The sequence below is a fragment of the Orcinus orca genome, chromosome X (assembly GCF_937001465.1).
Source record: "Orcinus orca chromosome X, mOrcOrc1.1, whole genome shotgun sequence".
Lineage (NCBI taxonomy): Eukaryota > Metazoa > Chordata > Mammalia > Artiodactyla > Delphinidae > Orcinus > Orcinus orca.
In genome coordinates, this window is record NC_064580.1 from 64,913,042 (window position 1) to 64,933,132 (window position 20,091).

At 45.1% G+C, this 20,091-nt stretch overlaps 1 protein-coding gene and 1 long non-coding RNA gene across 3 annotated transcripts in view; both read left to right on the forward strand.

Annotated features, from left to right (window-relative positions):
* The window catches only part of SLC16A2 (solute carrier family 16 member 2), a 118,834-nt gene extending 111,149 nt beyond the window's left edge, over positions 1 to 7,685 (forward strand). Inside the window, exons 5-6 of one of the 2 annotated variants that reach the window (XM_004283809.4) lie at positions 3,293 to 3,521; positions 5,126 to 7,685. In XM_004283809.4, coding sequence (XP_004283857.1) covers positions 3,293 to 3,521; positions 5,126 to 5,346 — 450 coding nt within the window. In that variant the 3' untranslated portion in view covers positions 5,347 to 7,685. The remainder of the gene's footprint in view (positions 1 to 3,292; positions 3,522 to 5,125) is intronic. The other variant, XM_033412921.2, reaches the window with a different exon arrangement.
* Positions 1 to 20,091, forward strand: part of LOC125963138 (uncharacterized) — a 218,999-nt gene that overhangs the window by 148,913 nt on the left and 49,995 nt on the right. The window lies entirely within an intron of this gene.

The following is a 20,091-nucleotide window of genomic DNA, read 5'->3' on the forward strand; positions in this document are numbered from 1 at the left end:
CTCACTTGCCCTCTCTATACCTCACTTTCCTCTTTCGTGCAATGAGAATAATCCTTGCCTTTCCTATCTCACCTTGCAGGTGAGGATCAAAAGGAATACAGGTGTGACCAGGCTTTGAGAAGTAAAAAGTGTTATAGCCATGTGAAGTTTTAATCCTTCTCACAGTGACACAGGTAGCCTCATATTGTGGGCAGTAGCCATGTGGATGCTCAAGAGGCCACTTTTTGTGTGATCTGGGCTCTGGTTTGGCTTTAATACAGACTACTGCTCAAGCTGTCTGTCTTTGTCTACTGGGCAACAATATTGTCTTTCTGACCTGGCTCATGCTTTTTGCTTGAGCCAACAGCAGTTGGGTTTACCAGAAGGTGCCCAAGTGTGGAACCCTGTGAAGGGATAACAGCAGCCCCAGAAAACATGTGGGTCACAGTCCATCAGGAATGTGGTTGAGTTCTGACTATCCTGGAGAAGTCCTAAAAGAACTTCCAAGGGGCCCTGACTATACACACAGCAGGGATTTCTCTGTCTTCTGATAGCCCCAAGTGTTTTCCTAAATACCCTCGTATGTCTTGGATGAGGATATGATTAAGGTTTCCTGTTGTGTTTAACTTTGTGTTAGATTTGCAAGAGCTAGTGAATCTGCTTTGTCAGAGCTCAGGGTGCCATTATGGTCCATCCAGTCCAACCTCTCATTACACTGATGGAGAAACTGAGGGAAAGACTCAGACAGTCATGGCAGAACTGAACTCCTATGTAGCACTCTTCTCATATTCCACTTTACACTAAGCGATGGATGGCAGAACCAAGTCCCAGACATAAGTGACTAGACCAAGGTCAAACCAAAAGGCTGTGATTGAGATAAACCAATTATAAAATTTTAAATTCCTGTGCCAATATCAGCAAGACCTTACCTGGGTGGCTTTTTGCATAGGACTGTGTGTGGCTTTCCCAGCCTCTTCCACATGGCACCCCTGTGGGTCTTCCCTGTCAATATCAGCAACTCCAAGATGCCAAAGAGTGCTGGAGATCAGGGTAAGCTAGTATTGGGCCAGGGCTTTATCTTGAGGAAAGGCAGAAGCCCTTGCCTAGCCATATAGCTCATTTCTCACTGTAGTCCCTAGGAGAAAGGTAGGGCCCAAGCAGTTTTTGCTTTGTATTGTGCAGAGGGAGTTCCAAGAGAGGCAGAGGCATTAGCTAGTCAGAAGAAGAACTAGGCTTATGGCCCAGTGCTTCTGCTGAACATTTCCCCTACCCACCCAACAATCTCTCCCCTTTTCCACTCTTACTTTACCCAGTTTTACCACTTAGAATAATATAAAATAATCTTGGAACTTTTTAGCTGAAACATATCTTCATCAACTTGTAGTCCAAATTCTCCATTTTACAAACTGAGGAACTGAGGCCCAGAGAGGGAAAGTGATTTGTTCAAACTCATTGTGCTGGTAAGTGTCTCAGGCTGAAAGCACAAAACAATGAATGAACTTCTCTCTCTTGAGCTACTCAAGATACTCCATCACAAGAATTTGCCTCCCTTTCTCCCTGGGTCAGATGCAGGAGTACTGGTCTGGGAGAGAAAAGGAGTGTACACAGCTTCAGGTTCTGAAGAGCCATCCACTAGACTTTGTGGTTCCTACTACTGACAAAGACAGGCACGTGTCTGGTATCAAGGCCCTGGACAGTCTGTTGGTAAGGAAGTGGTGACAACCTGCAGGACAACCTCACTTTGGGCCAGTTCTTGAGGCCTGATTCTCAGTTCCAAGAGGGATTTTTAATTTCTGAACCTTGGCAAGGCCTTGTGGAGGATGTTAAGAGGCAGTTAGATACAGTAGGTAGTAATTACAGCCAATTGAAATCAGTTAATGGGGTCCTTTGTATTATATAATGGTATTAACTCCTTAATTGCCATACCATTATGACTTGGTTGATAAGTGGGTCTGGTTTTATCTTACAGTTGTACATGAATCTCCTAGAGGAGAAACTGGGATATCTGGGTTCTTATTCCTAGATTCTGCCTAGCTATCCCAAAACATCTTGGGCAAATTTCAAAAGTCCCTCAACAAAGAGATTTCCTCAGATGGCATGACCAGGACATTTCTTATCCTCTGCAAAATCCAACCAATTAGCCTAACAAACCCATTGGCAGCAACAACACAGAAAATCTTTAGTGCTTGAAACAGCCTTGACCCTCCTACCTGCCTTCCATGTGGTGATGTGGTGACATACCCTTACCATGTGGTGACTTACGCTTCCTGGGTAAGTCAACCTGCTTGTGTGAACTATTAGAAAATCCTGGATCCTGTCAAGGCCTTGGTTAACAGATCAGGCCTTAGCCCTGACCCTGGGACAACCTGGCTCTGCTGGCTACAGTGGGTGGAGCCCAGGTCTTCAGTCTGGCTCACGGACACAGGTTGCAGATGACTTTCATCAAAAGGCCAGCTGTGTGTCCAGTGGCCCTTATCTCTATTGAGAGGGAAAAACCAGCCTCTGGAAAGGCAGCTTCTTTACTTCAGAGTCATTTTGCTCAGCCCAAAGAAAGCCCAGTGGCTAGTTAGTGCCCCCTGGACTGGCTTCAGGCACCCTAGACCTCTTCCTAGTGTCTTGGTTCTCCTTAGAGCCCACTTTGTTGCCTTCGCAGGGTGCCCAGACAAGCCCAGAAGCCCCCAGAGCCATAACGTCTGAGTGTCTGAGATGGGTGGTGTGTCCCATGTCCTAAAACCTAAGGAACCTGGGTGAACCTCCCAATGGCCTCCTTCATACCAAGGTGTTTTCTAAAATCAGTCTCCCACAAAAATGGGGACTGGCTCCCTCCTCATTTCAGGAAGCTGTGCCTTCCATTCATGCCCCCATCTAATCATTATTCAATTATTCAAGTCATCCTCACTTCCTCCCCTTCCTCTTCCCATATCTAACATGGATCTGAAAATACCAGCATGGTCTGATCCCAGACCCTGTTGCCTGGGGCAGACAAACACAGGATCAGAAAGCAGCAACAGCAATTCCCTTTATCTCAGAATCCAATTAAAAGACAACTTTTTGAGGACAGGAGCAGTGCCTCCTCTTTTAAAAGTCTTGACAGAATCAAAGTTAAATAGGGGCTCTCTTAAAATCTTTAAATCCTAAGTCCTTCTAAGCAGGACTTAGAAGGGGCCTAAGTAACTAGTCCACTGGGCTCTCTGTTGATATCCCCTTGCCCCATTTTACAGACATAGAAACGAGGCCCTGAGAAAGGAGATGTGATTTACTATGTGGTCTTGGCAGGCAAGCACAACATGACCTCAGGCTGTTGCTCCTTTAGGTCATCTCCTTCCTGCTCCTGGGCCTGATGTCCATGATGATTCCCCTCTGCCGGGGCTTCGGGGGCCTCATCGTTGTCTGCCTCTTCTTGGGCCTGTGTGATGGCTTCTTCATCACCATCATGGCCCCCATCGCATTTGAGCTGGTGGGCCCAATGCAGGCCTCACAGGCCATTGGCTACCTCCTGGGCATGATGGCCCTGCCGATGATTGCCGGACCCCCCATTGCAGGTGAGGTTAATATTGCAGGGAGGGCATGAGTGGGGGAGTCCTGTCTTCCTTGGGACCTAGATCTCCTAAGCACCTCTGCTTAAAGTCCCTTTTCTCCTTCTTTTCTATTTAAGCAGCCTCGTCAGAGTGCATGAAACCCCTTACCACCACTGGTGAAAGAGACTAAGGACAGTATATGTGCATGGATTCATTTGGGGGGGATGGGCTTTTCATGGCTGTATATCTGTTGCTGTGGGGTTTTATTGTAGACAGCATGGCTGATTCTGGGATGGTAGAGAGAGAAATGGGTTTGGCCTTCCTGACCATTCTATTGATCCAGAATCTTCTCTCTCTCTCTTTACAGGCAAGTAATTATTTGGAAGGTAGTTGAGCAGGAAGAGAAGAGAAAGTGGGCCCTGGTTTTATTAAGACTTAGAGATACCCCCTCCTCCTCTACCAGCTTCTGAACTGAGCCTGTAGAAAAGATTTGATTAAGAACACAACCCAGGACTGGACCAATGAGGCTCACTTCCTGCAGGCAACAGGCAAAGTGTTGGCTTGCCATCTTTCAGCACTCCCAATTTCTCTGTCCACTTCCAAGAAGGACATTGTTGGTACCCCAGAGAACTTAGGAAACAAGGAAAACTAATAAGAAGAGAACATCATTTCCTTTCTTTAGGATTTATTGCAAATATTGATTCATAGGCTAGAGTCTCCTAGGCTGGCCAACTGGGCTAGCTCAACAAGTATTCCTTGAATACCAATTCTGTGCAAGGTGTTGTGAGGGCACTGGTCATGCTGTGTTACAGTGACAAAACCTTCTACTCAGGCCCTTGTTCAACAGCCACACTGTCCACTGGGGGAGGGGAGCCTCTACCCAACTCCTGATCCCAAAGGTGGATCCCAGAATCCATATCTCTTTCCATTTTGCTTACCTCCTAAGCAGCCTCAGGGCCTACTTGCCTTTCTTCGGTAGTGTTTCTGGGCTCATCCTCCCATGAGGTGTCTCACATTAGCTTCTGGAGGTGAGCAGGGAAGGCCCTGTATCCCATGCCAAACACATTTACCGTATTGGCAACCTAGAGGAACCCAGAGGGGCCAACCATATCTGTAACTAGAAGGAAGGATACACATACAGCCTCCTCTTAGGGCAAATGGGCACTTCAAAGAAAGGGAAAATAGGAACTTGGCTGAATTGTTCCACAAGAACACTCTAGCCCAAGCTGGGGGTGGAAGGGTATATCACTGTGAACCAAAACAAGTCTTGGTCATCTTCTGTGGAGTTCTTTTAGAGTAGCTTCCCTCCTAACTCCATACCTTGGAGTGACTAGAAGTTAGCTGTAGCTTCATGAAAGTCAGAAATGGAGAAATTGAGAAGCTTCATTTGCTTCTTTCATAACCTCAAGAGCCCGCAACCCCAGTGCCTCAGAGAGGAGCAGCCTGTCTTTGTAATAGAGGTTTTGTTTCTTCCATCTAGGAGTGTTTAAACTGAGGGGGCTCTCGGGTCAAGGCAGTACAGGCCAAGAGTCTCTGGATAGGCATTGTGATGGCCCCTAGAAGAGGCAGAGAGCACCTTTGTACAAGAGGGCAAAGCTGGGCTTGACTTGTCTCTGTTGACTTTTCAGGCCTCCTCCGCAACTGTTTTGGGGACTATCACGTGGCCTTCTACTTTGCCGGTGTGCCCCCGATCATCGGAGCTGTAATCCTCTTGTTTGTCCCTCTGATGCATCAAAGGATGTTCAAGAAAGAGCAAAGGGATTCCAGCAAGGATAAGATGTTGACCCCTGACCCAGACCCTAATGGAGAGCTGCTGCCAGGCTCCCCCACCCCTGAGGAACCAATCTAATGCCTCATATTTGCCATCGTGTGCTCCTCCCCAAACCTTTCCCTTCACCCTGCCCTGCTCAGCATTTACATTTTTGCCACCAGCACACTTGTTCCCAAACCTGCACATGCAGCATTTCAGCCACCTGACCATCCCCCTGGAGCCAAAGCTCCAGGTGTTCCAAACTCATTAACCAAATTCTCCCTGTGAATGCCTTTAAACTTGCCAGGGTCCTCTCCTCCCAGGATCTAGGAAAGCTTGGGATCACCCCCTCGCCTTTGGACCCTCTCCATATACTTTCTAACTCTTGGGGGAGGAGGAGGATGGGAACTCCTGGCCCAGCTTGTTAGTCACCCACTAAAAGCAACTGCCAAAGGTGCTACTGTGTCCCCAGGAGCCTGGTGGGAAGATCCAAGCCTGTGTGCTGAGGAGTTCCTTGCCATCTGTCCTTAGGAACCATCGGGGGGTGCAAGGGAAAGGGCATAGAGGTAAAATGAGATGAGGAGCCTTGTTTAGCCTCAGAGTCTCTGAGGGCTATGGCTTCCCAAGAGGTATGGGTGACATCATTTTACAAGTGTACAGAGAGTCTCCCCATCATATGGTTGGTTAACAGTCTGCTTTCTTCTTTCCTTCCTCCTTTTTTTCCTCTACTGCCTCTTCTCCCTTCTCATCCCCCTCTATTTCTTTTTATGACTGTCATATAGACTCGTGGGTGCTTGAAGAAAGGAGGGACCCAGAGCTTGGGCCAATCAGCCTCACCTTGGCCCAGCCCACCCCTAACACTAGCATCAATTCCACTCATCTCAGGCTGAGCCACATCTCATTTTTTGGCCCAAGCTGCTATAATCCTATAGTGGAATAATAGAATATCACATAGGAAAGGGACCTTAAACACCGTAAAATTCCACTCACTGATTTTTTACAGATTTTCCAGGACAATGCATTAACCTGCAGGCTGTCCCAGCTCCCAATCCGTATATCCACCTGTCAAAATGTGAAGAAATTCCTTTCATTCTCAGCAGGCAGAGGAAGACTGATGACAGGGGGAATGGCATGGTGGGGGGAGGAGCAATAGTTATGGACCTGGGGAAGGACCAACTCCATCTCTCATTATTCATGACGGGTCAACATTTCCACCTGGGCCAGGCCAGAAAAGGAACTGTTTGAGGGAAAATCCCATTCCCAACCTGGATCCCCCAAAGGTAGAGGCAGCAGCTGCACATAGGGTTGGAAAACTTCTAGGAAGAGGAAACCATCCTAACCTTTATTACCTAATGTGTCCCTCATGCTGGGCATCCTGGACCACTCTACTTAGTGGGCATTAAAGGTGCCAGGAAAGGTAGACTCTGGACCATCTTCATCCCTCTGAAGTAGGTACCAGATGTTTCCCTATGCCTAAGCTCTGGGAAGCACTCTTGCTGAAGATCATTTCCAGCCACGCCGTGTCTGGCCATCACAACTCACATTAGGAGCTCAGCCTCCCTCACTCAGCCTCTTTGTATTTCTCCCTATTCTGTGTCTTTTTCTGCTGTGTTCCTATTACCCTAACCTTTCATCATCTTCTTACCAGGCATCCCTGGCTGTCACCCAGAGCTAACAGTGACTTGCCACCCCGAGCCAGGGCCAGGAGGATGAGATTGCCCCTGAGGAGCTCCAAAGAAGACAGTGGTCCCCACCCATGAGTTTTTCCGTTACGAACAGGCAGCTGGGGCATGGTTGGCCTCTGATGGCTTCATTCAAGGCCAAAGTCTGAAGCCCCCTCCCTTGGTCCCAGTCCAGCTCTTATCAATTCCCCAAAGGAAAACCCACTGGTTCTTGGCTCTGTGAATAGGAAGGGGCCTGCCTAATTATGATCCTGTTATCCCAAACAGCAGTGGAACAGGAGGAGCTGGGCCCCAGGAGCTCTTTAAGTCCCAGAAGAGGCCATTGAAAATGTTGGAGCAACAAAGCCCCTGCTTCCATTGCTCCCTGCCCACTCCCACCAAGTCACCTGAGGGCAGTTCTGCAGGGGCCTCCTTTGTTGCTCATGGTATGGATAGCTCTTAACAATCAGGGTGCTACCCACTTCTCTCCAGATGAAGGAAAGACATTCACAGGTCCCAAATCTGCCCTATCAGGTGTCACATAACGTGGCAGGGTGTCAGTTTACTTCTTCCACACATGTACACGTGCATGTGCGTGCTTGTGCACTTTTGGAGAGAACGTTGGTTGGCGAAAGCAGCACAGTATTAATATTTAGGGTAAGATGCAGCCTCTTATGCACCACAGTTAAATCAAGGAGAACGAACAAAATTTGGGAGCTTGAGATCTGGGACATTTAAATCCTCAGAAGGTTTGGAACAAAATAAACAGATCTAAAAATCCAGCTTTGGTGTGTTATGTTGCCTACATGGGTGAAATAGTCTTAACCTGGTTAACAGCAGGAAGTTTAGTTTCAGAACTGAAATCTCATTTCAAATCAAATTTATGCCAGGGTCTGTACTCCTTTTCTTCTCCCTTGTAATTGATGGGGGAACTTGAATGGGCTAGTATAGCTGGGTTATACAGCCAGGCAGCAGCCTGGAATTGAGGGTGATACAGAAGAGAGACCTATAACAATGACAAAGCTGGGAGTAACCTTAGAGTCTCCCTTGTCCATACTCTGCATTGAATTTAAGTGAGGACACTGAGGCCTGTATATAAGGCACTGCAGCAGGCTCACACAGTTTGTCAGTGACAGAGCAGGCTGAAACCTTGAACTCAGGTCGACTTCCAGTCCAGTCCAAACTCCTTATTTTGCAGATGAAGAAACCAACACAAGCAGGGGAACATGACTTGCACACTTCATTCAACAACTATATAGTGAACCCATTTCCAAAAGGGTGTTGGCAGAACCAGCTCCAAGCAAAAAGAAATCTGAGCCATGTCTGAATTTTAGCATAGCCCATCTTTTCACAATTACTCTCACTCCCAACCAACACATACTTCTGGGGTTCTCTCTTCCCAAGCACTCCAGACCACGTGGCCTTGGCCATGGACAGCTGGTCCCACCTACTGCCCTTCCACCCTCAGCAACCCAAAAGGTACAAATAAAGTCCATCTCCCTATGGCCATACACTGAACAGGAGAGGGGTGGAGGAGACTGGTTTCCTTTGCAAGAGGGTGGTTTACCACCCAGCTCTTGGCTATTGTTTCTCCCCTGACTCAGTGCAGACATCCTCAAGCTGCCAGCCTCCTCATCACTTTCCACTGAGACTAATTACTCTGTCCTGCTGCCTGGCCCCAGGCTCTCCCACCGAAGGTCTGCTGCCCCCTCAGTCACTCCCCCAGTAGCCCCAAGGCCCTAGTCTGTGTTTGGTCACTCAGGATCATTAGATTTTAAAGCTGTGGAATCCCATAATTTTTATGAGCATATGCTCTCCCCCAGGGCCTTTTCATGTCTGAAGAGGCAGCCAGCAGTTCCCTGCCACTTCACAGCAGCAGAGCAGGCCAGCTGACGGGAATTACAGGTGCCCCCAGTAAATCCCTGGTATCTGACAGCTGGTGCTTAGATAGGGTGGGTGCTGGTTTGAACCAGAGCCTTTGAAGCAAGTTCTGAATTCTAATAAGCTGAAATGTAGAGGAGACTCCAGAGGCACAAGGAAAGGGATTAGATATGCAACTCCTGCAGGGGTTGAGGAGGCTTTACTTTAGAAGGTCTTTCAAGTCCTGCCTTTCAGCTCTCTCTAGTGGTCACCAGAAACAAAGTTCCATGCCTGGTTTTCAAGTCATTTCAGCAATATTTTCTAGGGACCTGCTCTGTGTCAGGCACTTTGCTAGAACCCAGGGATTTCAGAAATGAAAGGAACAGAGGTGGAGAAGACAAAGAGAAGAAACACAAGAAGGAATCTGAACTGTCTTCTTTCCAAGATACCTTTTCTTCTTCTGGACCCCAGCGGCCCGGAGCTTATGGACCTTAAAGCCTTTGGGGCAGGACAGGGGCCACCACGCCCCTTCCGGGATGGAGGCCTCAGCATTTCCCCCCTCCCCATCGCCCTGCGACTGGCCTACCCCGGCCACAGCCTCCCGGAAGAACTACGCGCTCTTCAGCGTTGGTTTCCTGCTGAGCTGGAGCGAGATAAAATTAGCCCGTTGCTCACGACTAACAAGTGTCAACCCGTGTCCAGTTAGGGGGAGGGAAGGTAACCCATGGGCTCTCCTGCTGGGCCAGTCAACATGGGGACTAACAGCACCGGTACAGCGCCCCCGGCCCAGGGCATACTCGTTCACCCTGCTCTACCCGCTCCAGGGATGGGAAACTAGAAAGGGGCGGGGCTACAGCTACCCTCCTTTCCCACCACACACCCACCCTACACAGCCCTCGCAACTACTGGGCCCTGGGATCCGGGGATGTGGTTGCTAACCGGTACCGTTTCCCACTGTATCCCCATGTCCACCCCACACTTGGGGAATGCCTAGGGATGGAGATGGGTCTGGGGGGCCCCAGTGGCCCTGGCTGCTCTCCTGGTCCTGCCGCTGGCTTCCGGTCACTTTAAGCAGAGTGGTGGGCGGTTCCTGCCCCTCCGTGGCTCTCCATCCATTTCCCCGCCTGGGAGGGGTAAGAACCCTGGAGACGCGCCAACTGAGACTCATCTGCCCCTGCTGCTCGAACGGGAATCAAGCCCACCCAGAACAAGCAAACCTTCCCTCCCAGGGGAAGTGAATGGGAAGGAAGGCGGGAGGGCGCAGCTTCGGGCCCTGCCAACTGTCTGGGGAGCCAGATGGATAGACAGCAGCTGCGCGTGTCCTGAGCTCAGCTCCTCCTCAATTCCCCCACCCCCACTACCCTGCCCGGGCCACCGCCACCAGGGATTGCAGCATCGCCGCCCCCATCGAGCGTTGGGTCCAGAGCCCTGGAGGTGATTCGGGCTGCGCAGTCCAACAACCCCCTCCCACCAGCGGCCCCCTACCAGATCTGTCCCCGAGGTCCCGAGGGTGGGGTCGACCTGCAACTACCAAGGACCTAAGTGATTCCAGGCAGGAGGCCTGCCAGGATGAGGGGGCTAGGAGCGAGAACCGCCTCCAGGAAACGCTCCGCTCTGGTCCTGAGCAGCCATCCTCCTCACCCTCCTCTCCATCCTCCAACCCCGGGCCGGCTGTCCCCATAAAATCTGTCCCAGAACTCCCGGGGGCAACCATGCTTGCTGGTGGGAGCTCTCAGCTCAGGCCTGCTCTCCCACTACAAGGTCCCCAGATCCTACCCAAGGTGAAGGTGAGCCCCCACCAGCTGCCCTATGTTCACAGAGGTGAACTAGTGGGATTTCCTAGGCTTGAGAACCCTCCTCCAAACCTGGACAGAGCCCCAGGAATGGACCAGATTAACTCTAAGACCTGCCCTCCTCAATTTGCTCCCCACTGAACACTCTTCCACCCTACTCTCCATCAAACTGCTTCCTTCAGCCACTTGCCTGAGTGGTGGTGTGGGAGGGAGCCAGGGTAACCACCTCCACTGCCCTCCCACACTCATCCACATACATCCTTCCTCCCACAAGGTGGAGTCTTCTGAGGATCCCAGCCTTGCAGATCCTTCTGCCTTAAAGCCTGCAAAGGCCAGAGTTTCCTCCTGTCAGTCCAAGACCTTCCAGCTACCTTGCCTCCTCATTTGCCTTCCCTCCCCCATACATGTGCACAGACACGCTCCCATCATCCTTCAGCTCCAAGAACACAAGGGCCTTCCCCCAGCATATTTGGACACAGAGACCCCCTTCAATGATAACAGGACACCTTCATCTGTGGGGGAGGGGGCGCTCAATTTACAGTTCATAGGTGCTCACATATCTCTCATCATGCTTGACCCTCTCCCCAACCCTGGAAGGCAGCTGTTCCTGTGCCTATTTTACAGATAGGGAAAGTAAGCCCCAGAGGGGAACTGAATGCCAGTTTTCAAACTCCTTCTCCAAGGCTGTTTCCACCCCACCTCACAGAAAGTAGGGAAGTAAGCAAATCTCTCTTTTCCCTTGACTTCTCAGAAAGCCTGCTTGCTCCTCCTGGAGATAGTACCTGTGGTTCCCCAGGCCCAGCCAAGGAAGGCTCTGGGTAGTGAGTGGCACCACAGCCCCAAGATGGAGGCATGGAAAGGAGAAAAAGCTGAGCCAGAGTCCTTGTGCACCCCCTACCCACCCACCCCAGCCTCTCTCTTGGAGGGAATGGGACAGGGAGGGGAATGTGGAAGAGGAATTAGGAGTCTCTGATCTGCCTTTCCCTGGGGGTATACAACACTGTTTTCTGGGTTCCTCTCTGCCTCAAAATGGGTATAAAACTCCAAACTGAGCTCTCCTATTCCTTACTCCCTCAGTCCTTCTCTTATTATTCAATAAAACTATCAGCACTGAGGGCTAATTTCCAGGGCCTTGCTAACTGCCCATAGATCCCCCAAAGGACACTTTGTCTGGTCTATTTATGAGGGGAGAGGACATGAGGAACAGTTCCTGGGAGGCCTTGCTTTCTTGGGAAAGGATTCGTGTGTCTAAGTGGTCAACACAGCTAGCTCAGAGGCTCCCTCTCATCTAGACTTCTAGCACTTTGCCAAGCTACGGAGAGGGGATTCAGTGGGGAGGGGGGAGTAGCAAATATCATGCAATTAAGGGTAGGGGAGTTCCCAAGATAGCACCTGGGGAAAGGAAAAGTGGAGAACATGCCTAAACCCCTGACCACACACCTCACTGAGGTGGACTTGTCCTGTATATGCCTCTCAGCAACTGTGGCCATTACCCTCCTCCTCATCTACCCTGCCCCCAGCTGAGAGATTCCCTATATCTGCAGGGGAGCTTGTTGTCATCTAGCAGCCCCCACCCTTCAGTACCACATTTTTTTGGTGGGCTCTAAATTCCCAGATCCCAGTAAATCCTAGCCTAAGCCTTTCCTTCAGGGTAAATAGCTTCAAGCATCCAAGCCAGGTCCCTCCAAGGTTAGGACTCACCTGTCAACCACAATGGCTGGGCCCGGAAAGCAGGAAGAGGCAAGTTTCAAGAAAAGTCAAGTTCTAGGCAAAGCTAGTTCCAGTTCAGTAGCTGTAGCTGTGTACATAGTTGTAACTAGTGAACTTCAGGAGCACTTTAAACATTATAATGATAGAACACAGGGGCTACAAAGAAACTTACCTTAATTCAGTTTTTCTGGATAACTAAGTACTTTCTTCACAATCCTTGGTCAACACAGTTAAGGGCTGTTCTCTACCAGGAGGAAATCAAAGACCCAAAGGAGGTCAGAGGTGAAATGGTGGAGAGCTTCAGATCCAGTACTTTTCATACTGTACTCTGTGACTCTTTGGGGGATTCACAGAGGTACCTCAAAGATGGCTAAAATTTCTGGGACTGGTTTTCCTTATTCCTCCAATGAAGAACAGTTTAATGCTGGATATTATATATAAAACAAACCTAAGATGACTCTGAAAGTTGGAGAGAAGAAGGCAGACCAGGTAGGAGTGAAGACCTGAGGCAGAACCTGAGGAGTGATTCACTTGAGGTGAGTGCTGTAGGTTTCCTTTTTGCCTTACATATCCCAGACTTGGTGATGGAGAAGCCAGAAACCCAGAAATGGCAATGGGCACTGATATAAAAAGCCCAAGGAAATTTTTTTCTCTCTAGTCAAAGAATCAGGAAAGGGACAGTCTAGAAAAACAGAAAACTTTTACACAATTACAGTTCTACTCCAGTCAAACACCATGGACAAATTGTGGCCCCACCCCCACCCCAAGCAGCAAAGGCAAAGTGGAGAGCCTAGATTCCACCTTCATCATGCTATAACAAAGCACCTTTCCCCGCCATCACCATGGTGGTGTCACAGAAAGCCAAATATGGAGCCCAGAGTTTCATCCCAGCCATGCAGAAAAATGTAGGAAATAGTAATGAGGCATCCCAGTCCCTTGCATCCTTGTGGGTATCAGAGGAAGCCTAGTGGGTACCTGAACTCCAACCCCTGCAAAGCAGTAATGAGGAGCCCCTCAACACCTGGGTGTCAATGAAGGCCCAGTGGGAATCCCAGACTTCTACCTCAACTTGACAGTAATGAGGTAGTGCACACTTTCTCTCAGTGGCACACTGTTAGAGGAGGCCTGCTGAAACTACAACAAAGATCTAATATTCATGTCATCAGAGTCCCAGAAAGAGAGGAGAAAGTAAGTTGGGCTGAAAAAGTATTCAAAGTCATTATTTAATGGCAGAAAACTCCTCAAACTGGGTAAAAGACATATTCTTGTATGTTCAAAAAACTGAGCAAAACCCAAACAGGAGGAACTCAAAGAAATCTATGCAAAAACTCATCATGTCAAATGTGAAAACTAAACACAAACAAACAAAGATCTTGAAAGCAGTGAGAGAAAAATGACACCTTATTTATAGGAGAAAAAACAATTAGAACGACAGTAGATTTCTCATCAGAAACCATGGACGGGAGCTAGAAGAAGTCGTAAGTTTTTCAAGTACTAAAAGAAAAGAACTATCAACCCAGAATTGTATATCCAGCAAAAAATCCTTGAGGAATTAAGAGGAAATCAAGAAATTCTCAGATGACAGAGAACTAAGAAAATTTGTTACCAGCAGAATTACCCTAAAAGAATGGCTAAAGGAAGCTCTTCCAACAGAAAAGAAGTGACAAAAGAAGAAATCTTGAAATGTCAGGAAGGAAGAAAGTACAATGAAAAGAGCAAAAATACAACAGGTTTTTCTTATCATCTTGAGCTTTCTAAATTATGTTTAACAATTGAAGCAAAAACTATAACAATATCTGATGTAGCTCTCAATGTATGTAGAGAAACTAAGACAATACTATAAATGGGGGATGGTGAAAAGACAAAAAAGGAGGTAAGGTTTCTACACTTCACTAAAACTGGTAAAATACCGACTCTGATAGACTGTGATAAGTTATGTACATATAATGTAATACTTAGATCAACCACTAAAGAAGCCATGCAAATAGATACCCTCGAAAATCAAATAGAATTCTAACCCACAGGAAGGCAGGAATAAAATTCATAAATGAAAGACAGAGGGAACAAACAGAAAACAAACAATAAATGTCAGAACTAGACCATAATATATCAATAATTACATTAAGTATAAATGGTGTAAATACATCAACTATAGAGATTTGCAGAGTGGACTTTTTTTGAAAGAAATATGGTTATTTAATAAACCTAATAATTAACCCTAAATACTTAAACTTTCCTGGTCATCTACTTAATCCTACATTCTTTTTAAAATTTATTTTTATTGGAGTATAGTTGCTTTGCAATGTTGTGTTAGTTTCTACTGTACAGCAACGTGAATCAGCTATACGTACACATATACGCCCACTTTTTTGGACTTCCTTCCCATCTAGATCACCGTAGAGCACTGAGTAGAGTTCCCTGTGTTATACAGTAAGTTCTCATTAGTTATCTATTTTATACATAGTATCAATAGTGTATATATGTCAATCCCCATCTCCCAATTCATCCCACCCCTGCTTCCCCCTTGGAATCCATACATTGGTTTTCTACATATGTGTCTCTACTTCTGTTTTGCAAATAAGATCAACTATACCATTTTTTTAGATTCCATATATATGCGTTAATATATGATATTTGTTTTTCTCTTTCTGACTTACTTCACTCTGTATGACACTTTATAGGTCGATACACGTCTCTACAAATGACTCAATTATTTTCCATTTTATGGCTGAGTAATATTCCATTGTATATATGTACCATATCTTCTTTATCCATTGCTCTGTTGTTGGACATTTAGGTTGCTTCCATATCCTGGCTATTGTAAATAGTGCTGCAATGAACATTGGGGTGCATGTACCTTTTTGAATTACGGTTTTTGTTGGGTATATGCCCAGTAGTGGGATTGCCAGGTCATATGGCAGTTCTAATTTTAGTATTTTAAGGAACCTCCATACTGTTCTCCATAGTGGTTGTATCAACTTACATTCCCGCCAACAGTGCAAGAAGGCTCCCTTTTCTCCATACCCTCTCTAGCATTTATTGTTTGTAGATTTTTTGATGATGACCATTCTGATTGGTGTGAGGTGATACCTCATTGTAGTTTTGATTTTCATTTCTCTAATAATTAGTGATGTTGAACATCTTTTCATGAGCCTCTTGGCCATCTGTATGTCTCTTTGGAAAAATGTCTATTTAGGTCTTCAGCCCATTTTTGGATTGGGTTGTTTGTTTTTTTTGCAATTGAGCTGCATGAGCTGCTTGTATATTTTGGAGATTAATCCTTTGTCAGTTGCTTTGTTTACAAATATTTTCTCCCATTCTGAGGGTTGTCTTTTCATCTTGTTTATGGTTTCATTTGCTGTGCAAAAGCTTTTAAGTTTAATTAGGTGCCATTTGTTTACTTTTGTTTTTAATCTCATTATTCTAGGAGGTAGGTCAAAAAAGATCTTGCTGCAATTTATGTCAAAGAGTGTTCTGCCTATGTTTTCTTCTAAGAGTTTTATTGTATCTGGCTTTACATTTAGGTCTTTAATCCATTTTGAGTTTATTTTTGTGTATGGTGTTAGGGAGTGTTCTAATTTCATTCTTTTACATGTAGTTGTCCACTTTTCCCAGCACTACTTATTAAATAGGCTGTCTTTTCTCCATTGCATATTCTTGCCTCCTGTGTCATAGATTAGGTGACCAGAGGTGAGTGGGTTTATCACTGGGCTTTCTATCCTGTTCCATTGATCTGTATTTCTATTTTTGTACCAGTACCATACTGGTTTGATGACTGTAGCTTTGTAGTATAGTCTGAAGTCAGGGAGCCCGATTCCTCCAGCTCCATTTTTCTTTCTCAAGATCACTTTGGCTATTCATGGTCTTTTGAGTTTCTATACAAATTGTAAAATTTTTTGTTCTAGTTCTGTGAAAAATGCTACTGGTAATTTGATAGGTATTGCATTGAATCTGTAGCTGGCTTTGGGTAGTATAGTCATTTTCAAAATATTGATTTTTCCAATCCAGGAAAATGGTATATCTCTCCATCTGTTTGTGCCATTTTTGATATTCTTCATCAGTGTCTTACAGTTTTCTGCATACAGGACTTTTTCTCCTTAGGCAGATTTATTCCTAGGTATCTTATTCTTTTTGTTGCAATGGTGAATGGGATTGTTTCCTTAATTTCTCTTTCTGGTCTTTCATTGTTAGTGTATAGGAATGCAAGAGATTTCTGTGCATTAATTTTGTATCCTGCAACTCGACTAAATTCATTGATAAGTTCTAGCTGTTTTCTGGTGGCATCTTTAGCATTTTCTATGTAGAGTGTCATGTCATCTGCAAACAGTGACAGTTTTACTTCTTTTCCAATTTGGATTCCTTTTATTTCTTTTCTTTCTCTGATTGCCATGGCTAGGACTTCCAAAACTATGTTGAATAAGAGTGGTGAGAGTGGGCACCCTTGTCTTTTTCCAGATCTTAGAGGAAATGCTTTCAGTTTTTCACCATTGAGAATGATATTTGCTGTGGGTTTGTCATATATGGCCTTTATTATGTTGAGGTAGGTTCCCTCTATGCCCACTTTCTGGAGAGGTTTTTTTTTTTTTTTTTTTTTTATCATGAATGGGTGTTGAATTTTGTCGAAAGCCTTTTCTGCATCTATTGAGATGATCATATGGTTTTTGTTCTTCAATTTGTTGATGTGGTGTATCACACTGATTGATTTGAAAATATTGAAAATTTCTTGCATCCCTGGGATAAATACTACTTGACCATGGTGTATGATCCTTTTAATGTGTTGTTGGATTCTCTTGGGTAGTGTTATGTTGAGGATTTTTGCGTCTACATTCATCAGTGAAATTGGCCTGTAATTTTCTTTTTTTGCAATATCTTTGTCTGTTTTTGTTATCAGGGTGATGGTGGCCTTGTAGAATGAGTTTGGGAGTGCAATTTTTTGGAAGAGCTTGAGAAGGATAGGTGTTAGCTCTTCTCTAAACGTTTGATAAAATCTGCTGGTGAAGCCATCTGGTCCTGGACTTTTGTTTGCTGGAAGAGTTTTAATCACAGTTTCAACTTCAGTACTTGTGATTGGTCTGTTCATATTTTCTATTTATTCCTGGTTCAGTATTGGAAGGTTGTACTTTTCTAAGAATTTCTCCATTTCTCCCAGGTTGTCCATTTTATTGGCATATAGTTGCCTGTAAGAGTCTCTTATGATCCTTTGTATTTCTGTGGTGTCAGTTGAAACTTCTTCTTTTTTGTTTCTAATTTTATTGATTTGAGTCCTCTCCCTTTTTTTCTTGATGAGTCTGGCTAAAGGTTTATCAATTTTATTTATCTTCTCAGAGAACCAACTTTTAGTGTCATTGATCTTTTGAATTGTTTTCTTCATCTCTATTTCATTTATTTCTGCTCTGGTCTTTATGATTTCTTTCCTTCTAATAACTTTGGGTTTTGTTTGTTCTTTCTCTAGTTGCTTTAGGTGTAAGGTTAAGCTGTTTATTTGAGATTTTTCTTGTTTCTTGATGTAAGATTGTATTGCTATAAACTTCCCTTTTAGAACTGTTTGCTGCATCCCATAGGTTTTGGGTTGTGTTTTCGTTGTCATTTGTTTCTAGGTATTTTTCGATTTCCTCTTTGATTTTTTTCAGTGATCTCTTGGTTATTTAGTAGCATACTGTTTAGCTTCCATGTGTTTTTGTTTTTACAGGTTTTTTTCCCCTGTAATTGATTTCTAATCGCATAGTGTTGTAGTTGGAAAAGATGCTCAATACAATTTCGACTTTCTTAAATTTACTGAGGCTTGATTTGTGACCCAAGATGTGATCTATCCTGGAGAATGTTCCGTGTGCACCTGAGAAGAAAGTGTATTCTTCTGCTTTGGGATGGAATGTCCTATAAATATCAATTAAGTCTATCTCATCTAATGTGTCATTTAAGACTTTTGTTTTCTTATTAATTTTCTGTCTGGATGATCTATCCATTGGTGTAAGTGGAATATTTAAGTCCCCCACTGTTATTGTGTTACTGTCAATTTCCCCTTTTATGTCTGTTGGCATTTGCCTTAAGTACTGAAGTGCTCCTATACTGGGTGCATAAATATTTACTATTGTTATTTCTTCTTCTTGTATTGATCCTTTGATCATTAGGTAGTGGCCTTCCTTGTCTCTTGTAACTGTCTTTATTTTAAAGTCTATTTTGTCTGATATGAGTATTGCTACTCCAGCTTTCTCTTGATTTCCATTTGCATGGAATCTCTTTTTCCATCCCCTCACTTTCAGTCTGTATGTGTCCCTAGGTCTGAAGTGGGTCTCTTGTCGACAGTGTATATATGGGTCTTGCTTTTGTATCCATTCAGCCAGTCTGAGTCTTTTTGTTGGAACATTTAATCTATTTACATTTAAGGTTCCTATTACCATTTTCTTAATTGTTTTGGGTTTGTTCTTGTAGGTCTCTTTCTTTTCTTGTGTTTCCTGCCTAGAGAAGTTCCTTTAGCATTTGCGGCAAAGCTGGTTTGGTGGTGCTGAATTCTCTTAGCTTTTGCTTGTCTCTAAGGCTTTTCATTTCTCTGTTGAATCTGAATGAGATCCTTGCTTGGTAGAGTAATCTTGGTTGTAGGTTTTTCCCTTTCATCATTTTAAATATATTTTGCCACTCCCTTCTGGCCTGCAGAATTTCTGCTGAAAAATCAGCTGATAATGTTATGAGGATTCCCTTGTATGTTATTTGTTGCTTTTCCCTTTCTGCTTTTAATATTTTTTCTTTGTATTTAATTGTTGTTTGTCTGATTAATATGTGTCTCACTGTGTTTCTCCTTGGGTTTATCCTGTATGGGACTCTCTGTGCTTCCTGGACTTGTTTGACTATTTCCTTTCCCATGTTAGGGAAATTTTCAACTATAATTTCTTCAGATATATTCTCAGACCCTTTCTCTTTCTTTCCTTCTTCTGGGACCACTATAATTCATATGTTGATGCATTTAATGTTGTCTCAGAGGTCTCTGAGACCATTTTCATTTCTTTTCATTCTTTTTTCTTTATTCTGCTCCACAGCAGTGAATTCCACCATTCTATCTTCCAGGTCACTTATCCATTCTTCTGGCTCAGTTATTCTGCTATTGATTCCTTCTAGAGTATTTTTAATTTCAGTTATTTTGTTGTTCATCACTGTTTGTTTGTTCTTTAGTTCTTCCAAGTCCTTGTTAAACATTTCTTCTATTTTCTCGATCAGTGCCTCCATTCTACTTCCAAGATCTTGGATTATCTTTCCTATAATTACTCTGAATTCTTTTTTAGGTAGACTGCCTATTTCCTCTCCATTTATTTGATCTTGTGAGTTTTTACCTTGCTCCTTCATTTGCAACATATTTCTCCATCTTCTCATGTTGTCTAACTTACTGTGTTTGAGGTCTCCTTTCCACAGGCTGCAGGGTCATAGTTCCTCTTGGTTTTGTCTGCCCCTGGTGAGTGAGGTTGGTCCAGTGGCTTGTGTAGGCTTCCTGGTGGGAGGGACTGGTGCCTGCGTTCTGGTGGGTGGAGCTGGACCTTGTCCCTCTGATGGGCAGGGCCATTTCAGGTGGTGTGTTTGGGGATGTCTGTGAGCTTAGTACAACTTTAGGCAGCCTGTCTGTTAATGGGTGGGTTTGTGTTCCTGTCTTGCTTGTTGTCTGGCATGAGGCATCCAGCACTGGAGCCTGCAGGCAGTTGGGTGTAGCTGGTCTTGGATTTGAGATGGAGAGCTCTGGGAGAGCTCTCGCTGATTAATATTCCCCGAGGCCGGGAATTCTCTGGTGGTCCAGCATCCTGTACTTAGCGTGCCCACCCTGGAGGCTCAGGCTCGAC